The 16,691-nt window shown below is 42.5% G+C and overlaps 1 protein-coding gene across 3 annotated transcripts in view; it reads left to right on the top strand.

Annotated features, from left to right (window-relative positions):
- The window catches only part of ENDOD1 (endonuclease domain containing 1), a 29,457-nt gene that overhangs the window by 8,512 nt on the left and 4,254 nt on the right, over positions 1-16,691 (top strand). The window contains exon 2 of one of the 3 annotated variants that reach the window (XM_011374736.2): positions 15,926-15,979. In XM_011374736.2, the coding sequence (XP_011373038.1) occupies positions 15,926-15,979 (54 nt within the window). Of the gene's footprint in view, positions 1-15,925; positions 16,680-16,691 lie in introns of all 3 variants that reach the window. The other 2 variants (XM_011374737.2, XM_011374735.2) reach the window with 2 other exon arrangements.

Raw genomic sequence — 16,691 nt, 5'->3', positions numbered from 1 at the left:
GTACCTCTAGGCACTTTGACCTATTTCTGTGTTTATTTATTTTATTTATTTATTTTTTTAAAGTCCCATGTTCTCTTTCATTATAGGGCCTTTGTCCCTGCTGGGTTTGTTTTTTTGTTTTTTTGTTTTTTAATTTTTGTTTTATTGTCTTCTATGATATTCCTGACTAGGTCAACTACCCTGGATACTCTCTATTAGTACCAAACATACCTTTCTTTGCTAGTGTATTGCAATTATATATTTATTTGTGTGACTAATTGAATGCCACTCAACTAGAATCTAAGTTCCGTGAGGGCAGGGCTCAGGGCTCTTGTTCCCTATTGAATCCTCATTGTCTAACTCAGAGGCCAGCAAGCTTTTTCTGTAAAGGGCCAAATAGTAAATATTTTAGGTTTTGTGGGCCATATAGTCTCTGTTACGACTATTCAGTTAGGCTGTTTTAGCACAAAAACAGCCACAGACAATATATAAATGAATGACTGTGGCTGTGTTTTAAGAAAACTTTATTTATGAAAGCAGTTGGTAGGCCGGATTTGGCTCACAGGCTGTAGTTTGCCAACCCTGGTCTAGCACAATGCCAGCACTTAGTAAGTGATTAATAGATGTTGAATGTTAGCACTCAGCAAATAGGGACTGAACAGTGACCATGAAATTTGAAAGCTGTACAATCCTACTCCTATTGTGGCTTGGCAACTCTAGATCTAGACCTACAGGCAGTTTTCAGCTAACTTTTAAGTGTCGTTATTTATAATATTTAGGGGGGTTGGATTATAAAAGTGATATATTCTTATGATAAAAATTGGAGGGAGGGCATGAATGTGTGTTTCTTCTCATTCATTTACATTATAAGTGGTTACAGCCAACCAAAGGCAAGAATTTACCATAAATTTGTTCTTATCAATGAATTGGGGTTTAAGAGGAAGACATAGAATTAAAGAGATCTTCAGTGACAGAAACAAGCCTACCCTGTTTATTGTCTGTTCATTCATTTATTCATTCCTGGTCAGCAGGTCTAAAGTTTTAGCATAGCAAAGGATCAGTAGTTAGATATCCAGCTGCTGAGTGGTACTTTTATCAGTATCATCATTATTATTAGCAACAAAACCATTCATTGAGATCTTAGGACTAAGCCAAGAAATAGGAGTCTAAGACATGGTCCTGGGACAAAACCCAGTCCCTGCCTACAGGTGTCTTGTGACTTAGGAAGACGGATCTTATTCAGGAAGGTGGATTGTGACCAAGAAGTGGTTTATTTAAGTCTCTTTTGCTAGATGGTTAGCCCCAAAGGGGCAAGGACTGAGAAACAGAGTGGTTAAGAAAATGGGTTTCATAGAGAGATAAAATTGGGTTGAGTCCCAGCTCTGTCATTTACCAGCTGTGTGACCTTGGAAATGTTACTGAAGCTCATGGAGCTCAGTTCCCCATCTGTGTCACAGGGCTAATAAATGATCTGTCTCCTACAGAGGAGTTAGGAAGATTCATTATGACAGTGTGTGCAAAAGGCACTCTGCATTGTGTCTAAGCACTCAGTACCTGTACATAAAGCATGTTGAATGAGTAAGTTATCTTGGCTTCCCAGACCACGCCTGCTATGGAAACAAGCAGGATGAGAGTTACCATGCTCCTAGGTCTGATCCAGTATTATTGCTGAAATGGTTCCCTGGCCCATGCTGGGAAAGTGAGAAGCCAGACTCCCAAGATGGACAAATGGGAGAAGAAGACAGGCCGGGCCAGGTGGCAGATGTGGTACAACCGGTGCTTTGTGAGTGTTGTGCTCACCTTTGCAAAATGAAGGGCCGCAATGCCAACTCCGATGTCTTTTGTAATCCTGGCTTTCTCTAATAAGCCACTTAGCTGCATCAAAACAAAAATTAAAACCTGCCTTCCTGCTCCATTGCCACCTTACCCGTGACCAGTCTCAGCTTTTTCTTTGAGTTCAGTTGCTCCTGCACTATCCTCTATTTTACTTTGTCCATTGATACATTCTCTGTTGAAGAATTTGGTAAAAGTTTCTTCTCTCTCTCCCCTGGGGTACTCCTCTGATCTGTACCCAGACTTCTGGGACCAAGGCAGCTTTATCTCATTATTTCTTCCTGAGATTTAATCCAGGTGTCTAGACGTTTCCATGCTTATAAGGTCCCTGCTCTGATTCCCACAGGAGGCTTACTGGGTTCTCATGAGTAGGACTCCTGACGTTACAGGCTTGTTGGTACATGAATCATAAGCTTACCTAAGCTTATTTGGGTGAAGAACAAGGCTGTCGGAAGAGTCACAGGTATAAGAGCAGAGATACAGGCCTCAAAGGACTCAGAGCTGGGGAACTTATAGAAACCAGTGTTCCCACAGAATCTTCCGGGTCTTTCTCCCACCTTCCTCTGTCTTCCCTCTGCTCTCTAATGGCTGCCAGCTCTAAACAGCATCTAGCAACCTTCTAGCAACCCTGACTGTTGTCAGCCTCTGAGTTTCTTGGATTAAAACTCAAGAGAGGCTTCTGGTTGGTTGCTGGCCAGATTGGCTGTCCCTTGGTTGTGACTAGCAAGAAGATGGTGGGAGGGGGTCACGTGGTAACAAATGCTGGCCTCTCCGAGATAGTGTCAGAAATACTCATTAAGTCAGAGGTAGAAGTTGACTGTGGCATACCGACTGACAGGGCCCGGTGTACCCGGTGGTTGGCTGGGAGAGCCCAGAACGTGCAGCCACAGGGATCTGAATTTTTAATAATGACCAAGTTACTTCTAATACAAACTGAATTTTGAGAACTGTTGATTTAAGGAGACATTGCTAATTTCTTATAGTGGCTGTCTAGGCTGGGGCTTATTCCACTACAGACTGACAAATGAGAATGTGATAAAGATCTAGTCCAGTGGGTTCTCAATTTATAATCATCTGGAGAACTTTAAAAATATCCTGATTCCCAGCCCTGTCCCTGCCCCTGCCCCAGAGATTCTGATTTAATTGGTCCGGGGTAAGTCCCGGAGATATTTTATTTTTAAGCTTCCAGGTTATTCTGCCAGGGCAGCCAGGCCTAAGAACCTCTAATCTTCTCTGAACTCAGAAGGTGGAAAAAATTAGAAATGGAGACATCTCCACTTAACTGACTTTTCTGAGTTCTGTCCCACATAGTCAAAGGTTAAGAATAATTGCTCTGGAAAAGAAAGCAGAGTCCAGAGTGGAAAACAGGCTTCAGTGAGTAATGAGGAAGGAAACCAGAGAAGACCAGGGATGATGTAACCTGAGAAGGTACTGCAGTTCTGGAAAGGTCTTAAAGGAGTCCGTACACTTTCTTAGGCTCCCAGAGGCGTTCGAAACTTGGAGCATTGTGTGAGAAAAGCAGTCCCAGGAGTCCTGTGGGAGTGTGTTTGCCCTCGAGGTCACCCAGTGCCCACACCTCAGGCCTCCTTCGCCTGCATGGATTGCCAGTTTAGGGTTAGTTTAGTGCATTCTTGAAATCCACCCACCTCTTCTATTTTTATTTTTAAATTTTCAAGAAAAAAGTCTGAAATGGATGATGTTCCATCATCTAACGACTTAGGAGGCGAGAATTCTGCAGCCACTTGTCTTGGCACCTCCACAGTTCACTCAACACATGCTAAGCGCCTACGGTGAGCACGCTGAGCATGACACAAGGAGATCTGGAAACGCCTGCTTCTCCCGAGGGCAGGAAGGTGTATGAGTGGCATCGGGGGCCCAGAGGAAGGGTGATTCACGGGAAGGCAGAGAGGACCCGGAAGTCTGCCTGAGTGCTAAAAGGACGGTCAGGAAATGAAAAGCCCTGTGTTTCTATTTTCATAAAAGGAAAGAAAGAAGGGGGTGGGGATTGAGGGAGGGGGAGAGAGGGAGAAAGAATGAGAGAGAGAGAGAGAGAAGAAAGGAGAGAGAGAGGAGAGAGCAAAGTAAGAAAAGGAGAGAGAAGAAACGAAAGAGAAAAGGAGGGAAGAAAGAAAAAGAAAGGAAAATAATCTTTCTAATTCTCTAAAGCAATTTCTGTTCCCAAGAGAATAAAGAATATTTTGGATGCCAAGCAGGGAGGATGTTTTTTCTTAAATGGGTGGGTCAGACTGTTTATTTCTTTCCTGAGATTAGGGTATTTTTTGTGGTAAGTGGATTCTCCTAGGATTCACCCAAGGACTCAGATCTAGTTCATTCTAATGTGTGTGACTGTGCAGAGGGCCTATTTGCATCATCCAGTCTCAGCTCTGATAAGATTATCTGATGTTTCTATTATCAGCTACACTCACAGTTCCTTGTAAGAAGGGGCCCTCTGACCCACCTGGTGATGGGCAATGGAGTGATGGTATCTCTTTAATGTCCCTGTGTGTGTGTGGGTTTGTATCATAGTTCAAAAATTATAAACAGGAACAAAATTGGAATACCCACTGTTTAGTTCGTCTGATTATTTAACTCTTGCTGAAAAATAAAACAAATCCCAAAGAACATAGCTTCTCTGTCCCTACAGACCTAGGAGCTCTCTAGGTCATCTCCTGATCACAGGATCTGGTTTGAATCATACCCACATATGCTTATCTAGCCTTAGCCTGAGATTCTCCAGGGGAAGGGAACACCCCCTTTCCCGAATCATTGCAGTTCCATAACCATTTTGATGGTCCTTCTTGATGATCACCTTTTCCTCAGGCAGATCCTAGAGCAGATCTAGAGGACAGCTCATTCTCTCTGGAGCCTCTCTTTTCTCATCTGCAAATTGGAGGAAATCATATCTGCATCATAAGGTTGTTGTGAGGCCAAATGAGATAGTTCAACAAATACCAATCACTTCCTGGTTGAAGGGCCATCGTACTGGGTGCAGAGAGCACAGGTAATTGGGCACTGGCCTGGACCCTTCAGCTCGGTGGGACAGACATATGGATAAACACAGTTTCTTTGCCTGGTAGATTTCTCTCCACTTTGTCTTTGGTGGTCAGCCTGCCTAATATGACCATCTACTCATGTCCCACCCTTAGTGCTGTCTGCATTCATGCCAGCTGCCCATCAGCAGCAGGGTCACACCTGGCCCCTCTACCTGCTAGCTGCTGACACGCTGCTCCTCTCCCCAGCCTCCCCTTTCCGTATGCCCTGAGCCTGTCTTGCTCCTCATTGCACTTGTACCCACTCAGTCATCACATTAGCAGTGCCATTAGCTGTCACCTGTATCCCTTGCCCCCTGCCCACTTGGACGCTGAGGTCAGGCACTTCAGTTTCTGTCTGCAATGACAAGCCCACATACTTTATCCCACCACAGCATGTAGGCCCATTCTTTCTCTATGCTCATCCCTGGACTACAGGTCACTGCTGTGGGTAAAATAAGTACCAAATTACAACACTACAACCCTGGCCTCAGCAGAGCTGGCCTGCCCCGTTAATCCTGGCTGGCCTCCCGGGAGCTTTCCTTTCATTTCAGAAGCTTTTCTTTGCCCCTGTTCTCCCTATGCTCTGGCCAACACGCCCTCACTTATGACAGAGAACCCGACTACTGCTTCCCTGAGAACCTGCAATACCAGCTCCCCATGAACCCTCTTCTCCTCCTCTCCTGTCTTCTGGGAAGAAGTTCCCTCATCCCAGGCTGACTCCTCCATGTGCTCCCAATGTCATTCCCTTTGTTGTCCCCCTCCCCTTTGCCACTACTTTAGTCATAGCATAACAATCAGCAAATGCCTACCAAGACCTCCCATAGGCAGAGTCTTCATTGTGATTTAGGCAGACAAAGGTACAAGCGATGATCCCAATGCTTGAGGAATTTACGATCTGTCAAAATATAACCAGATGCACAGGAGTCTACTCTCTAGCACACAACTTCTCCTCTCTGATTACTCTTTCTTCTTGACTTTTAAACCCCCTGTTGGGTTTACTGTGAACTAATCTGGGTAACTATAAGTTTTTCCCCATTCCCATCTTCCCCGCCCAGTCATTCCAGACCTCTGCAATGCCTCCTTGTGCTCCTGTGTGTTCTGGGATGTTCCACGACCCTCTGCCTGTGCTCAAGGCTGCCCCTACTCCCTTGCCCCGTGGTACAGTCCCCTGAGAAGAGGAGGCCGAGGAGAGAAAGAGCAGGTGAGGCGAGCATGGTACTGCTGACAAATGCTGAAGCTTCAAGTTCGTTTTCTGCAGATCATCGTCACTCTCAATAGCTCTACCTCTCCCCGGTGACAGACTGTCCCATAACAAATCTGTACCAAGTGACTGGGCCCTGAGGTTTCGGGAGCTCTGCTTAGTGTCTCACTGCTCCTCTAGCCTGTGACCTTCTCATCATCCCCCCCCAGATGCTCCCAAGCCCTGAGATGCTTCCTTGTACAGAGACCTAAATAGCCCCATCCTCCCAATACCCCCTCTTCCTTGGGCAGCATGTGAGGGGCTGGGAAACAATCTGTGCTGTAAACCCTACTCCTCAAACTAAGGTCTTGCTCATCTCCCGCCTTTACTGAAAGGCTTCTCAAACAAGAGGTCAGTTTCTGCAGATTCCAATCACTTTTGCCACCTGTCTTCCTTCCTGAGCTCTCTGTGGAAATTGCCCTTTGAAATCTAACTAAGGATTCTATAATCATCGAAGGCCTTGGTCTCTGTCTCCATCCTTCCCTTTTTTCTTGGCGACAGGTACCACACTGTCGACCCTCCACTAGCTGAAGCTTTCTCCTCCCTTTCGATGTGACTCTAGACAATTAATTCTCCTACAGCTCCATCTGTGTCTCCCAGCTTCTCTTCATTCTCCGGTCCTCCAGAGTGGCCGCCCTGTGGCTCTCGGAATTCCCCTCCTCATCAAGAGATGTGGGCTGCTTCTGGCACCCGGCAAAGAGCTTCGGAGTCCCAGAAGCCGGGTGTAAATGTCGGCCCTGCCACTTATATATTGGATGACCTTATTCCTGTCACTTATCTGAGTTTAATTTTCCTGTGTGTAACTTGATAATCCTACCTGGTAGGGTCAGGTGAAGAGTAAATGGGATGCAGCAGTGCTGTGTTTTCCAAGTTGTACTCATTTGTAAACCTGCTTTATAATTTTTGCTGTATCTGAGTACTACTTTTACTAATATTTACTTGAAATTGGAATTTACACTGACTTTAAATCAACTCTCTGAAAAACCAATTTAGTCTTGTCCTAAATAATAATATCCATGAAATCATGTATATGAAATGCTGGTTATAGTTTCCCAGGACACAATAAGCATAAATGTATAGCAAATAAAATAAAAACATTCACATGTGTACTTCTGAGTATTCTTGGTACCATAGGGTTACATGCACTGCAGTGCGGGTCTTTTATGTAAGTCTCCTGCCACAGTGCCTGGACCACAGAATGTGCTCAACAAGTTGAGTCTTCAGTTGTCGATACTCCTCTGTGGCTGACCCGTCTGTAGTTTCAATTTCGCTTCTGCATTCAAGCTCCAGTTCTCCGTCTCCAGCTATAAAATATTTCTGCCTGTCAGTTTAGTCTCATTTAAAACAGTCAGTCTCTTTACTATTCCTCCACTGCCCCTCATTTCTCAGTGACCTCTGCTTCAGCCATTGACATCATCTTTTAGTTTCCATGGACCCTTCCAGAACAGTGCCCGCATCCTGAGCTTCTTCCTTCTGGAGTCTTGCACATGTCCTTCTCTTTCCAGTCCCTCGTCTGCCTTTGTGGTCCAGGCTTTCCTGCCCAGTGCTGCCAGATGTATCTCCCTGGAATGACACATCCCTAATGATGTTCCAGTCCTCAGAAAGCATCAGGGAATTTCCACTGTATACATGTAAAGACCAACTGGGATGCACAGCATTGAAAATGCCCAGGAAGCAGAATGGAGCAGTAATGCATTATAGATGGTGAAGTCAGACCACTTAGGTCTGTGACCTCACCTACTGTCACTAAACAGTGTGACACTGGGCACGCTACTTAGTGTCTCTGAGCCTTGATTTTCCCTTTGGTAAAGGAAGGTAATAGGGATCCTGTCAGGATTAAAAGAGATACTTTATGGAACTACAGTCAAGATGGCAGAGTAGAAGAAAAGCTATAATCTCAGATTCAAAAAGGAAAAAAAGATATTTTATGTAAAGCACTTACCCTGGTGCCTGGTACATGGTGAGTACTCAGTTATAATTATTCTATGATTAGATATCTGTATATCAGATCATTTATTATCTGTCCCCTGCCATTCTTTCCAATTAAACCTTTCATGTTTCCTTACTTAAAATCCTATTTTCACAGGCTGCTTGTCTCTGCCCCTAAGCCTTTGTGTAGAAGTCTTATTAAGCCTTACTGACCTTACTATTTCTCTACATTTTCCAAAGTCTTGCACATCCTTCTAATTCCACCTCAGCTTTTGTTTTCTCTAAGAAATAAGAAGGCTTCCTTGGCTGCACTCACCGTGCCCTTCTTTCTTCTGAAATTCTTTTCTTCATACCATTTGTTTGGCACTTAATATAAAATGCATCACACTGTCGGGGTTTTTTTTTTTTTTTCTTCGTTTCCTATGTAACGTCGTATGTATCTATGTTTTCCTTGTTTTCCTAAATAGATGGTCAGTTTCTTGAGCGAAGGCCTATTTTGAGGCATACAAAGCAGTGACTAAACACCAGCTGTGGGCCTGGACTTCCAGAGTGCACACCCTGATGCCAGCACTCACTAACTGTGTGACCTTAAGCAACTTACTTACTCTTGATGTGCCTCGGTTTCTTCACCTGTCAAAAGGTGATACTAATAGTACCTAGTTTTTGTGAGTTTAAATGAATGAATACTTAACATAGCCACTGACTGATTTAATACATATAAAATTCTTAGAATGGTGCTTGGCATATAGGGCTCAATAAATGTTGATTGTTATTATTATTTTTACTAGTATTATTGTTACCAATCCTGACGCTTCCTCCCACAATGCTAGTCACACAAATATGTGCTTAATAAATATTGTGGAATGAATGAATATTTCCCCTTCAGTATTCCTGTTCAATTTTCTATCAGTCTATTTTTTTTTTTACACATATAGTAGCAGGAAAATTGAAAGTCTCCTTTCATTTAATTCCAAAGCAAAAAAGAAATCCCATGGGTTTAGGTAGCTTTTACTGTCTGGTAGAAGGAAACAGACCATCTTCTTGAGAGAAACAGTTTTTTTTCTTGGTACTAAATTTGAAAAGGAATTTATTATAAGGTTATTTATGGGGCAGGATGCTGGTGGAGGGGGAGAGCTCATTATTCTAAAACCTACTTAATATGTTGTGATTAGAAAAAAAGTTTCCATTAAACACAGGAACTGTTTCAAATTACCTCTGGCAGCCCAGGGGGACTAGGTCAGCAGGGAGGAGGATTACACACAGCGATCTTTGTACTTGCCCCTACTTCAGAGATTCTGCTAGGGAACTAAAGAGTGAAATTAGTGGTGCATACACAAGGGCAAGTGTAACCCAGCAATTGTAATCTGAAATTACCTCTTACATCATAGGTGTATTTCTGTCTTTAGGGAGCAGTGTTGTCAGTAATTTACTGTAACTGCAATAACCAGATTATTAAACTATTTCTTCAGGGAGCATGGAAAAATGCATCTGCCCTTTATGTGACAGTGTATGTGTATCAAAGACTATATTAGACTTTTAAAATCAAATACTTGTACTATTTTTAATACAGTTTCCCATACATGCAGTAGATATTTTAGTTACACATCCACATTTTGACATTCTTTCAGAAAGTGAAAGCCTACCAAAACATACTTGGTTGTTTTGTAGAGTTAAGTAAGTATGGTGATGGTGGGGAGCTGTTATAGTGCTATTATTTAGAGTTTTCAGATGATTATTTAACAAATGATATTAAACGTTAGTCATCTGAGAGTCAGAAGAAAGTTTTGTCATAGGTTAAAAAACTGGTTTTCAAGACAGGAGGTAGGAGTCATAATGGACATTTCTCTCGGTGGAGGTAGGTTAGCAGACTATTATAAGGCCCTGGGATTTAATATGTTTTATAAATGATATGGTAAAGTGACTTCATAATGTAATATCCAATTTTTTGAATGATTCCAAGTTACAAAATACAAAATCAATGCAAATAAATTTCAGAAAGACAGAATATAAACAGACAAAAAAATATGTAGGTAATAGATAATGCACAGGAATTGGTAAAACAAACAAAAACAAACAGGGTCAAGTTGTTTGTAAGCTGGCTGATGTGATTTAGGAAAGGGCTGGAAGTCCTTATATTCTTTTCTTAGAGAATTTGGCCCAGCAGTCCCCAACCTTTTTGGCACCAGGGAGGGACCAGTTCTCCTATGAGAATCTAATGCCTGATGATCTGAGGTGGAGCTGAGGCAGTGATGCTAGCGCTGGGGAGTGGCTGCAAATACAGATGAAGGTTCACTTGCTGGCCTGCTGCTCACCTCTTGCTATATGGCCCGGTTCCTAACAGGACCAGTACTGGTCCAAGACCTGGGGTTAGGGACCCCTGCTTTAGCCTGTAAAGTTCTTGACACCATCAGTAGAAGTGTTGAAAAGTACTGTTCTGCTTACACCGAACATTTATTCAGGAGGTCGTCTAAACAGAAAAAAAGAGATGTAAGCAATGTAAATGAATTTTGGGATGATAAATCTATAATGAGTTATAAAAGAAAAGAGGGCATACTTTAGGAGAAACTTTTTAAACCTCAGACAGTGGGGAGAACAAAGTGCCTGGGCAGATGTGGAATTCCTCTCCTTCCACTGCAAACACATAGAATTATTGGAATATTGGAATATATACATATATGTGTGTATGTATATTTAAATTCATATTTCAGCATAAAAGTAAAAGGGAAATTTTCAGAAATATTTTAGAAACAGTTATGCAAAGCATGTATAGAAGCCACATGGATGCTAGGGGCTAGAGCCCTAACCTGCCCCGGGGGACAGGAGTCAAGGTTACATACCATATTCATGACATGAAACTAGAAGTAGGCTCACTGAGTATAGCTGGGAGCTGGCAAATTGCTGCAGCACTGGTGAACCAGGCAGAAAACCACCTGTAAGTTGTTATAGAAACTGGCTGCTCACACCATGTCAGAGTGGAAATAGTCACCCTCCAGAAGTAAGCCTAGAGCCATCATCTTTCCTTTGAATGGGTATACTGCTTCCTCCCTGTGGAGATCCTGAACTGAGAAAATAACTCAGAAACTACCCCAGAATTATTGAATTCTCTAGGGCTCTGGCAGAGACAACTGCAAAAGTAATCCTATTACATTTGTTTGTTTTCAACAAACCATCGTGGACCTCTTATGAAGACAAGATTACCAGCAAAAATTGCAAAGCACTTAATATACCCACCATCCTGAAGTCAACCAGTAGAATCAACAAAATAAACTAAAAAAAAACAAAAAACAAAAACAAATAAAATAGAGAACTAGTAAAGAGACTTTAAAATAAGCATGTTTCAATTATTGAAAGATAAAAAAGAATTTCACAAAAGGTGAAAAAAGAGCGAGAACTTCAAATAGAACCAAATATAAATGGTAGAAAAAAAGGAGTCATAAAGATGAAAAAAAAGAAAAACACCTTAACAAACAAGTAGACTAAACATGGCTAAACTCTAGTGAGTTGGAAGATAGATCTGGAGAGCTCACATGGAATAAAATATAGAGTTAATGAGATATAAAATAGGAAAAAGATAAGAATAAAGAGAGGTGTTGATGTATTTCTAATCGGATGCTCAAAGGAGAGAATAGAGGATTCATGGAAGGTCCTGTCGTCTTATAAAACATCCTTTGGTATTTTTGTCAGCGATTTAATACTGGATTAGATAAACCTTGGGAAATTTATTTCTTTTTTATTTTGTGTTTAAATTTTGTCTGTTAGTATTCACATTCAGTAATCTACATTGGTGCATTGAACTAAGGTTCTGACTAGACAAGACAACTCTGGAATGTCTGGCACATGGTCCCTGATGGAGAGGAAGCCCTATGTGGTTCACCAGGGTTCTTTCTGCAGTACTTAGCTATGGCCGATTTGACAAGGGTGAGCAGTTAACTCAAGGATAGGCTTGTCTTGACATGGCCTGATATGAAAGGATAAAAATCAGATTCTGTCTCGAACATTTGAAAAAAGAAATTAAATAAGTAACAGAAGAAGCCAAAATTGCAGGTTAATGATATGGTCAGTGGCAAGGGAGGCCATGATGGTCTATGTGCGAGCTCAAGTTACGATGGAACAGAGATCATAAGTAAGTAGAAGCCATGAGGTAGAGATGAGCTATGTAGAAAGAAGTAGGCGAAGAAGCCAGGAGGGAGAGATTGAAATAGTCTGACAGGTCAAATGTGACTGAGTCTCATTAATGGCAAACATTAATGTCTAATTAGTCTCAACTACAGGCTCTTGCTGCCTTAATTCTCTAGGGCTGCCTGGAATCCCTTTCTGGCTCCAGCAATCCAAGCTATACCACAGTCCCTGGGTCTTTGTGGAGACCATTAGTTCTACTTTTCTATGCCTTCATTTCCTTCCAGTGAACCCATCCTTACAGGAGGCAACATGAACGAGTCTTTGTTCATTGAAAATATAAAGTGTTAAAGGCCACAGCCCAGATTCAGTTAAGCCATGCAGCTTACCTAGGTGCCCTGGTCTGTATAGAGTCCCTTTCTTAACTTTTTAACTCTGTTCTATGGAGCGGGAGCAGAGGAAGCTGTGGTGAAGACACTGATTTTTCAGTTTTCTCTAAGAGGTTTTGCTGTGCTTGCTGTTTTCTGCTACCCCTGCTGGTGCAGAGAAAAAAAAATGAGTAGCCAAGTCAGGTCCTAGTTGGGGACACTGTGGACGAGTCAACTGACGGGTTTCTAAGGGTAGTAGTACTCTAGAAACTGCTCTGGCCAGTTGCCCACTGCCTATGCTGCCACATTTTTGGACTGTGAAGCTAGTGGCTTAGCTGCCATGTGCCCTGGGCAAAGGCAAAAAGGAGGCAAGAAGGTCAGCCTATCCATACACGCTTTTACATTTTACACGCTTTTACATACACTTCTTTCCATTCTCTCTTCAGTCTGGGGCTGCAACACCAGGGGCTGAGATATCAGCTTTTCTCCCTGCAGCCTCGAGGAACTTGATTTATTCCGTGACACAGAAAGAAAAGGAGATTATTGATAGTGCAGTAATTTTTTTTCTATTCTCTGGTGAAGAAAACTGTTCTAACTATTCATTAAGATGGAGGAAAGTATGGCTTAGTAGTAAAAAACAAATGCTGTGGGAATAACAAGACTGACCTCAGTTCAAATCCGGTTCCTGCTAATTATTGGATGCCTTTGGAAAAGTTACTTCACATTTCCGTGTCTTAGTTTCCCCATTTGTAAAATAAGGTAAAAATACCTTATGTATCATGTTATATTGAAAACAATTCATTGGTAGTTCAAACCATATTAGTCCCTGACCACCCCACCCCATCACTATATAAGTACAACACATAGACATTCTGTCTTGATTTCAAGCACTACATCTTGTCGTCAAATCATAGAGCCACATTTGAGGATGATAAAAATATGGTGCCCATGGATAGTGGGTTCTGAGAAAGCAAGGAGAAGGGGAGAGCAGATGTGCTCTCTTCTGCCTTTGTATCCAGAATATATAGCTTAGTTACTGTTTTTGCTTAGGTAGGCCCAGGGTATGGAAGTGCACAGGGTCCATTATAGAATTAGGTCCTTGCCTTCCCAGCCACCTCGATTCTACCCTGGCCTATTTTCCTTGTGCCTATGAAGTGTGGGCAGAAAAGGCTTTTAACCTGCATGGCCATAGCAGAGATCTGGAGCCCTATGAACTCACGTGGCTTGAGAGGATGCAGAAGCGACCAACTAAGTCTTCTCTGACCTTGGCAGCTGGGAGACCATGTTATAAAGCTGGGGAGCAAATCAACTCACAGTCTTGGTTTTTGCCTAAAGAAAGAATATGTGTTCGTTCTCACACACATACATATTCTCTGTTTCTTTCTCTCTCGCGCGCATGCGCGTGCGCGCTCTCTCTCGCTCTCTCTCTCTCATTTACCTCCTACCCCGCCTCATCTTTTATCCCTTCCCCTTTCTTCTTCTGTCTGTCTCTCTTTTGTTCTTTCCTCTTCCTCATCCAAGAGTCTCTCCTCTGTACATGTTCCAGGGCTGCCCATCTATATGTGTAGGCGCTGTTTCATCTCTGAATGGCCCTTTGGCTGAAAACACACCAGCATGCTGCCTACACTCCATCACAGGGCTACCAATTCATAAAACAGATCCAAACTTTCCCTAAAGGGAATCAAGAAATGATTACAGGCTAAATGCAGATGCAATGCCCTAGTAACCATGGAGACACATGCATCTTGGAATCCCTGACCTTACACCCAAGACTCTACAATCTTGACTCTGCCATATCTTGATCTCATATTTCAGGAATGAGGCTGATATTTCTATGGGAGTGTATCTTTCAGCCATAGGAGAGCCTCAGTGGAAACTTTACAGAATGAATGAGCTGCTTATCTTGCTCCTCCGGGATCTGGTGGGAGTGGAGAACATCTAGGATCATTGCTAATTCTAAGACTGGGGGAAGGGATGGAACACCCTTGAAGGGTGAGGCTTTGGATTACTCCATTAGACTTCAGAAAATAGTGTTACTTTCACACCAGTTTGCTCAACCACTGCCCTCACTCACCCTACACACACTTCTGTGAGCATGACTACATTTGCCATTGCACAGTTGGTTGTCCCACTGAAAAGGGGTGCAACACAAGTCACACGGTCTTGACTTCCTTCGATTTAATGATGGATTTAGTGAGTAGCACCAACTCTAGGGACTCAATTATTAAGAATTTACTTATTTTAATTTGTTTATTTTTTGTTTGTTTTCATTTGGAAGTAACACGTTATAATTTGTGGGTTGATGTCAGTAGGAGAGATGTAGGGAGTAAAACAAGAAAGTAGAGAAAAATGAAATCTCTAGTGTCCCCAGGAATCAAATAGCTGTTGCAGACATTTTCATGTGTTTCCTTCCAGAGTGCTTCTTGCCTATTTTTAGACTTTAAAAAAATCTGTTTTCATTTAATTTTATATCCTGCTTTTCCTTTCAACATTATAGCATATATTTCCCCATCATTATAAATTATAAAATCTTCATAATTACAAATGCTTTTTAATGGCTTTAAGATATTTCTGTGATGGCTATAACATTATTTACTTAACCTTTCCTTGCTTTTGAAAATGGATTGATTCAACATCCTGCTATTATAAATACTGCCATGATGACCATCGCAGGGCACAGATGAACAAGAGTGCCTTGCGATTCTAGTATGCGTCAGTCTTTGGCTGGGTCCTTTGGGGAATATACAGGGTCCCTGACAGTCTAGTTTGGGAGCTAAACACAGAGTACAGAGTTCTGGGTCAGTCCTGAGCTCAAATCTGAATTTAGCTTGGCCTGGTAAGTATCTGATAACTGACAATAAGCTGTACATTTCCCCCCATTTGACTTAAATGCTTCGATTAGAGTTGTTTTTCATATATCTCGAAGTATGTAAACATTCGTCAAGAATGTGTTCATTAAATTGCAGTCATTGGTGGCTGATTATCTGAATTGCAGTTCTGATTTTTATGGGCCTGTTGAGATCTACTCTGTCCTTGTTTTCATTTTTACAATCAATTTGAATCTCATAGAAAAAATATTCCCAAAAAGAGCTATGAAATTCATAAAACCACAGCAGGTTAAATATGAATGTTACGATGGTGTAAATACACGTGAGTGTGAGTATGTGATGGGGTGTTATTGCTGGGTAAGAGTGGAGGATACACAGAGAATGAAATAGGAAACAGCCTGTTTGAAAGGATGCTTTGAAACACCAAGATTGTAAGATACTAGGATGAAATGCATGTGCACCAGAGAGCCAAGCCCTTCCAGACCCAAGTGTGGGAAGTGTGAGTGTAATAGGGACTTCTCTGGAGTCTCGACAGAACTATTCAAGGGCACCTCACTGCTGTGAGCTGGGTGCAGCTAAACACTTGCTCTCTTTTTTCAGATCGATGACCCTGACAGCAACCTTGAGGAGGTGATTAATGAGGCTGACGCCATCGCTTCTGTGAAAAATCTAGGAAGCAAGCAAGCCTTGAATACGGATTACCTGGATTCTGATTACCAGGGAGGACAGCTGTACCCGTTCTCCCTTAGCAGTGATTTCCACACGGCCACGTTCACTCTCACAAATGCAGTTCCGATGACCCTGTCCTTCCAGGAACGATGGTACATGAATCTCAACAGCCTAATGGACCGGGCCCTGACCCCACAGTGTGGCGGTGGGGATGACCTGTATATCCTCACAGGCGCCGTGCCCTCAGACCACAACGTCAAGGACAAAGTGACCATCCCTGAGTTCGTTTGGCTGGCAGCCTGTTGTGCAGTCCCTGGAGGAGGCTGGGCCATGGGATTTGTCAAGCACACCCGGGACAGTGATGTCATAGAAGATGTGATGGTGAAAGAACTTGAAAAACTGCTTCCATTTAACCCTCAGCTGTTCCAGAACAACTGTGGTGAAAAGGAACAAGACACGGAGAAAATGAAAAAAATCCTGGAAATGGTTAACCAAGTTCAGGATGAAGAGCGAACAGTGAGATCTAAAGAGACCTCTAGTCCCCTCTCCAGCACAAGGAGCAAGAAGTCTGCTCTCCTGCCTCCAGAGGCATCTGAGGAAAGGAGTAGCTTTTTGGGAAAACTCATAGGCTTCATTGCTACCCCATTCATCAAGCTTTTCCAATTAATTTGTTACCTCGTAATAGGAATCCTAAAGA

This window comes from Pteropus vampyrus, unplaced genomic scaffold (assembly GCF_000151845.1).
Source record: "Pteropus vampyrus isolate Shadow unplaced genomic scaffold, Pvam_2.0 Scaffold254, whole genome shotgun sequence".
NCBI classification, from domain to species: domain Eukaryota; kingdom Metazoa; phylum Chordata; class Mammalia; order Chiroptera; family Pteropodidae; genus Pteropus; species Pteropus vampyrus.
Note: the sequence above shows the minus strand (reverse complement) of the source record. Positions and strands in the feature narration are given on the sequence as shown.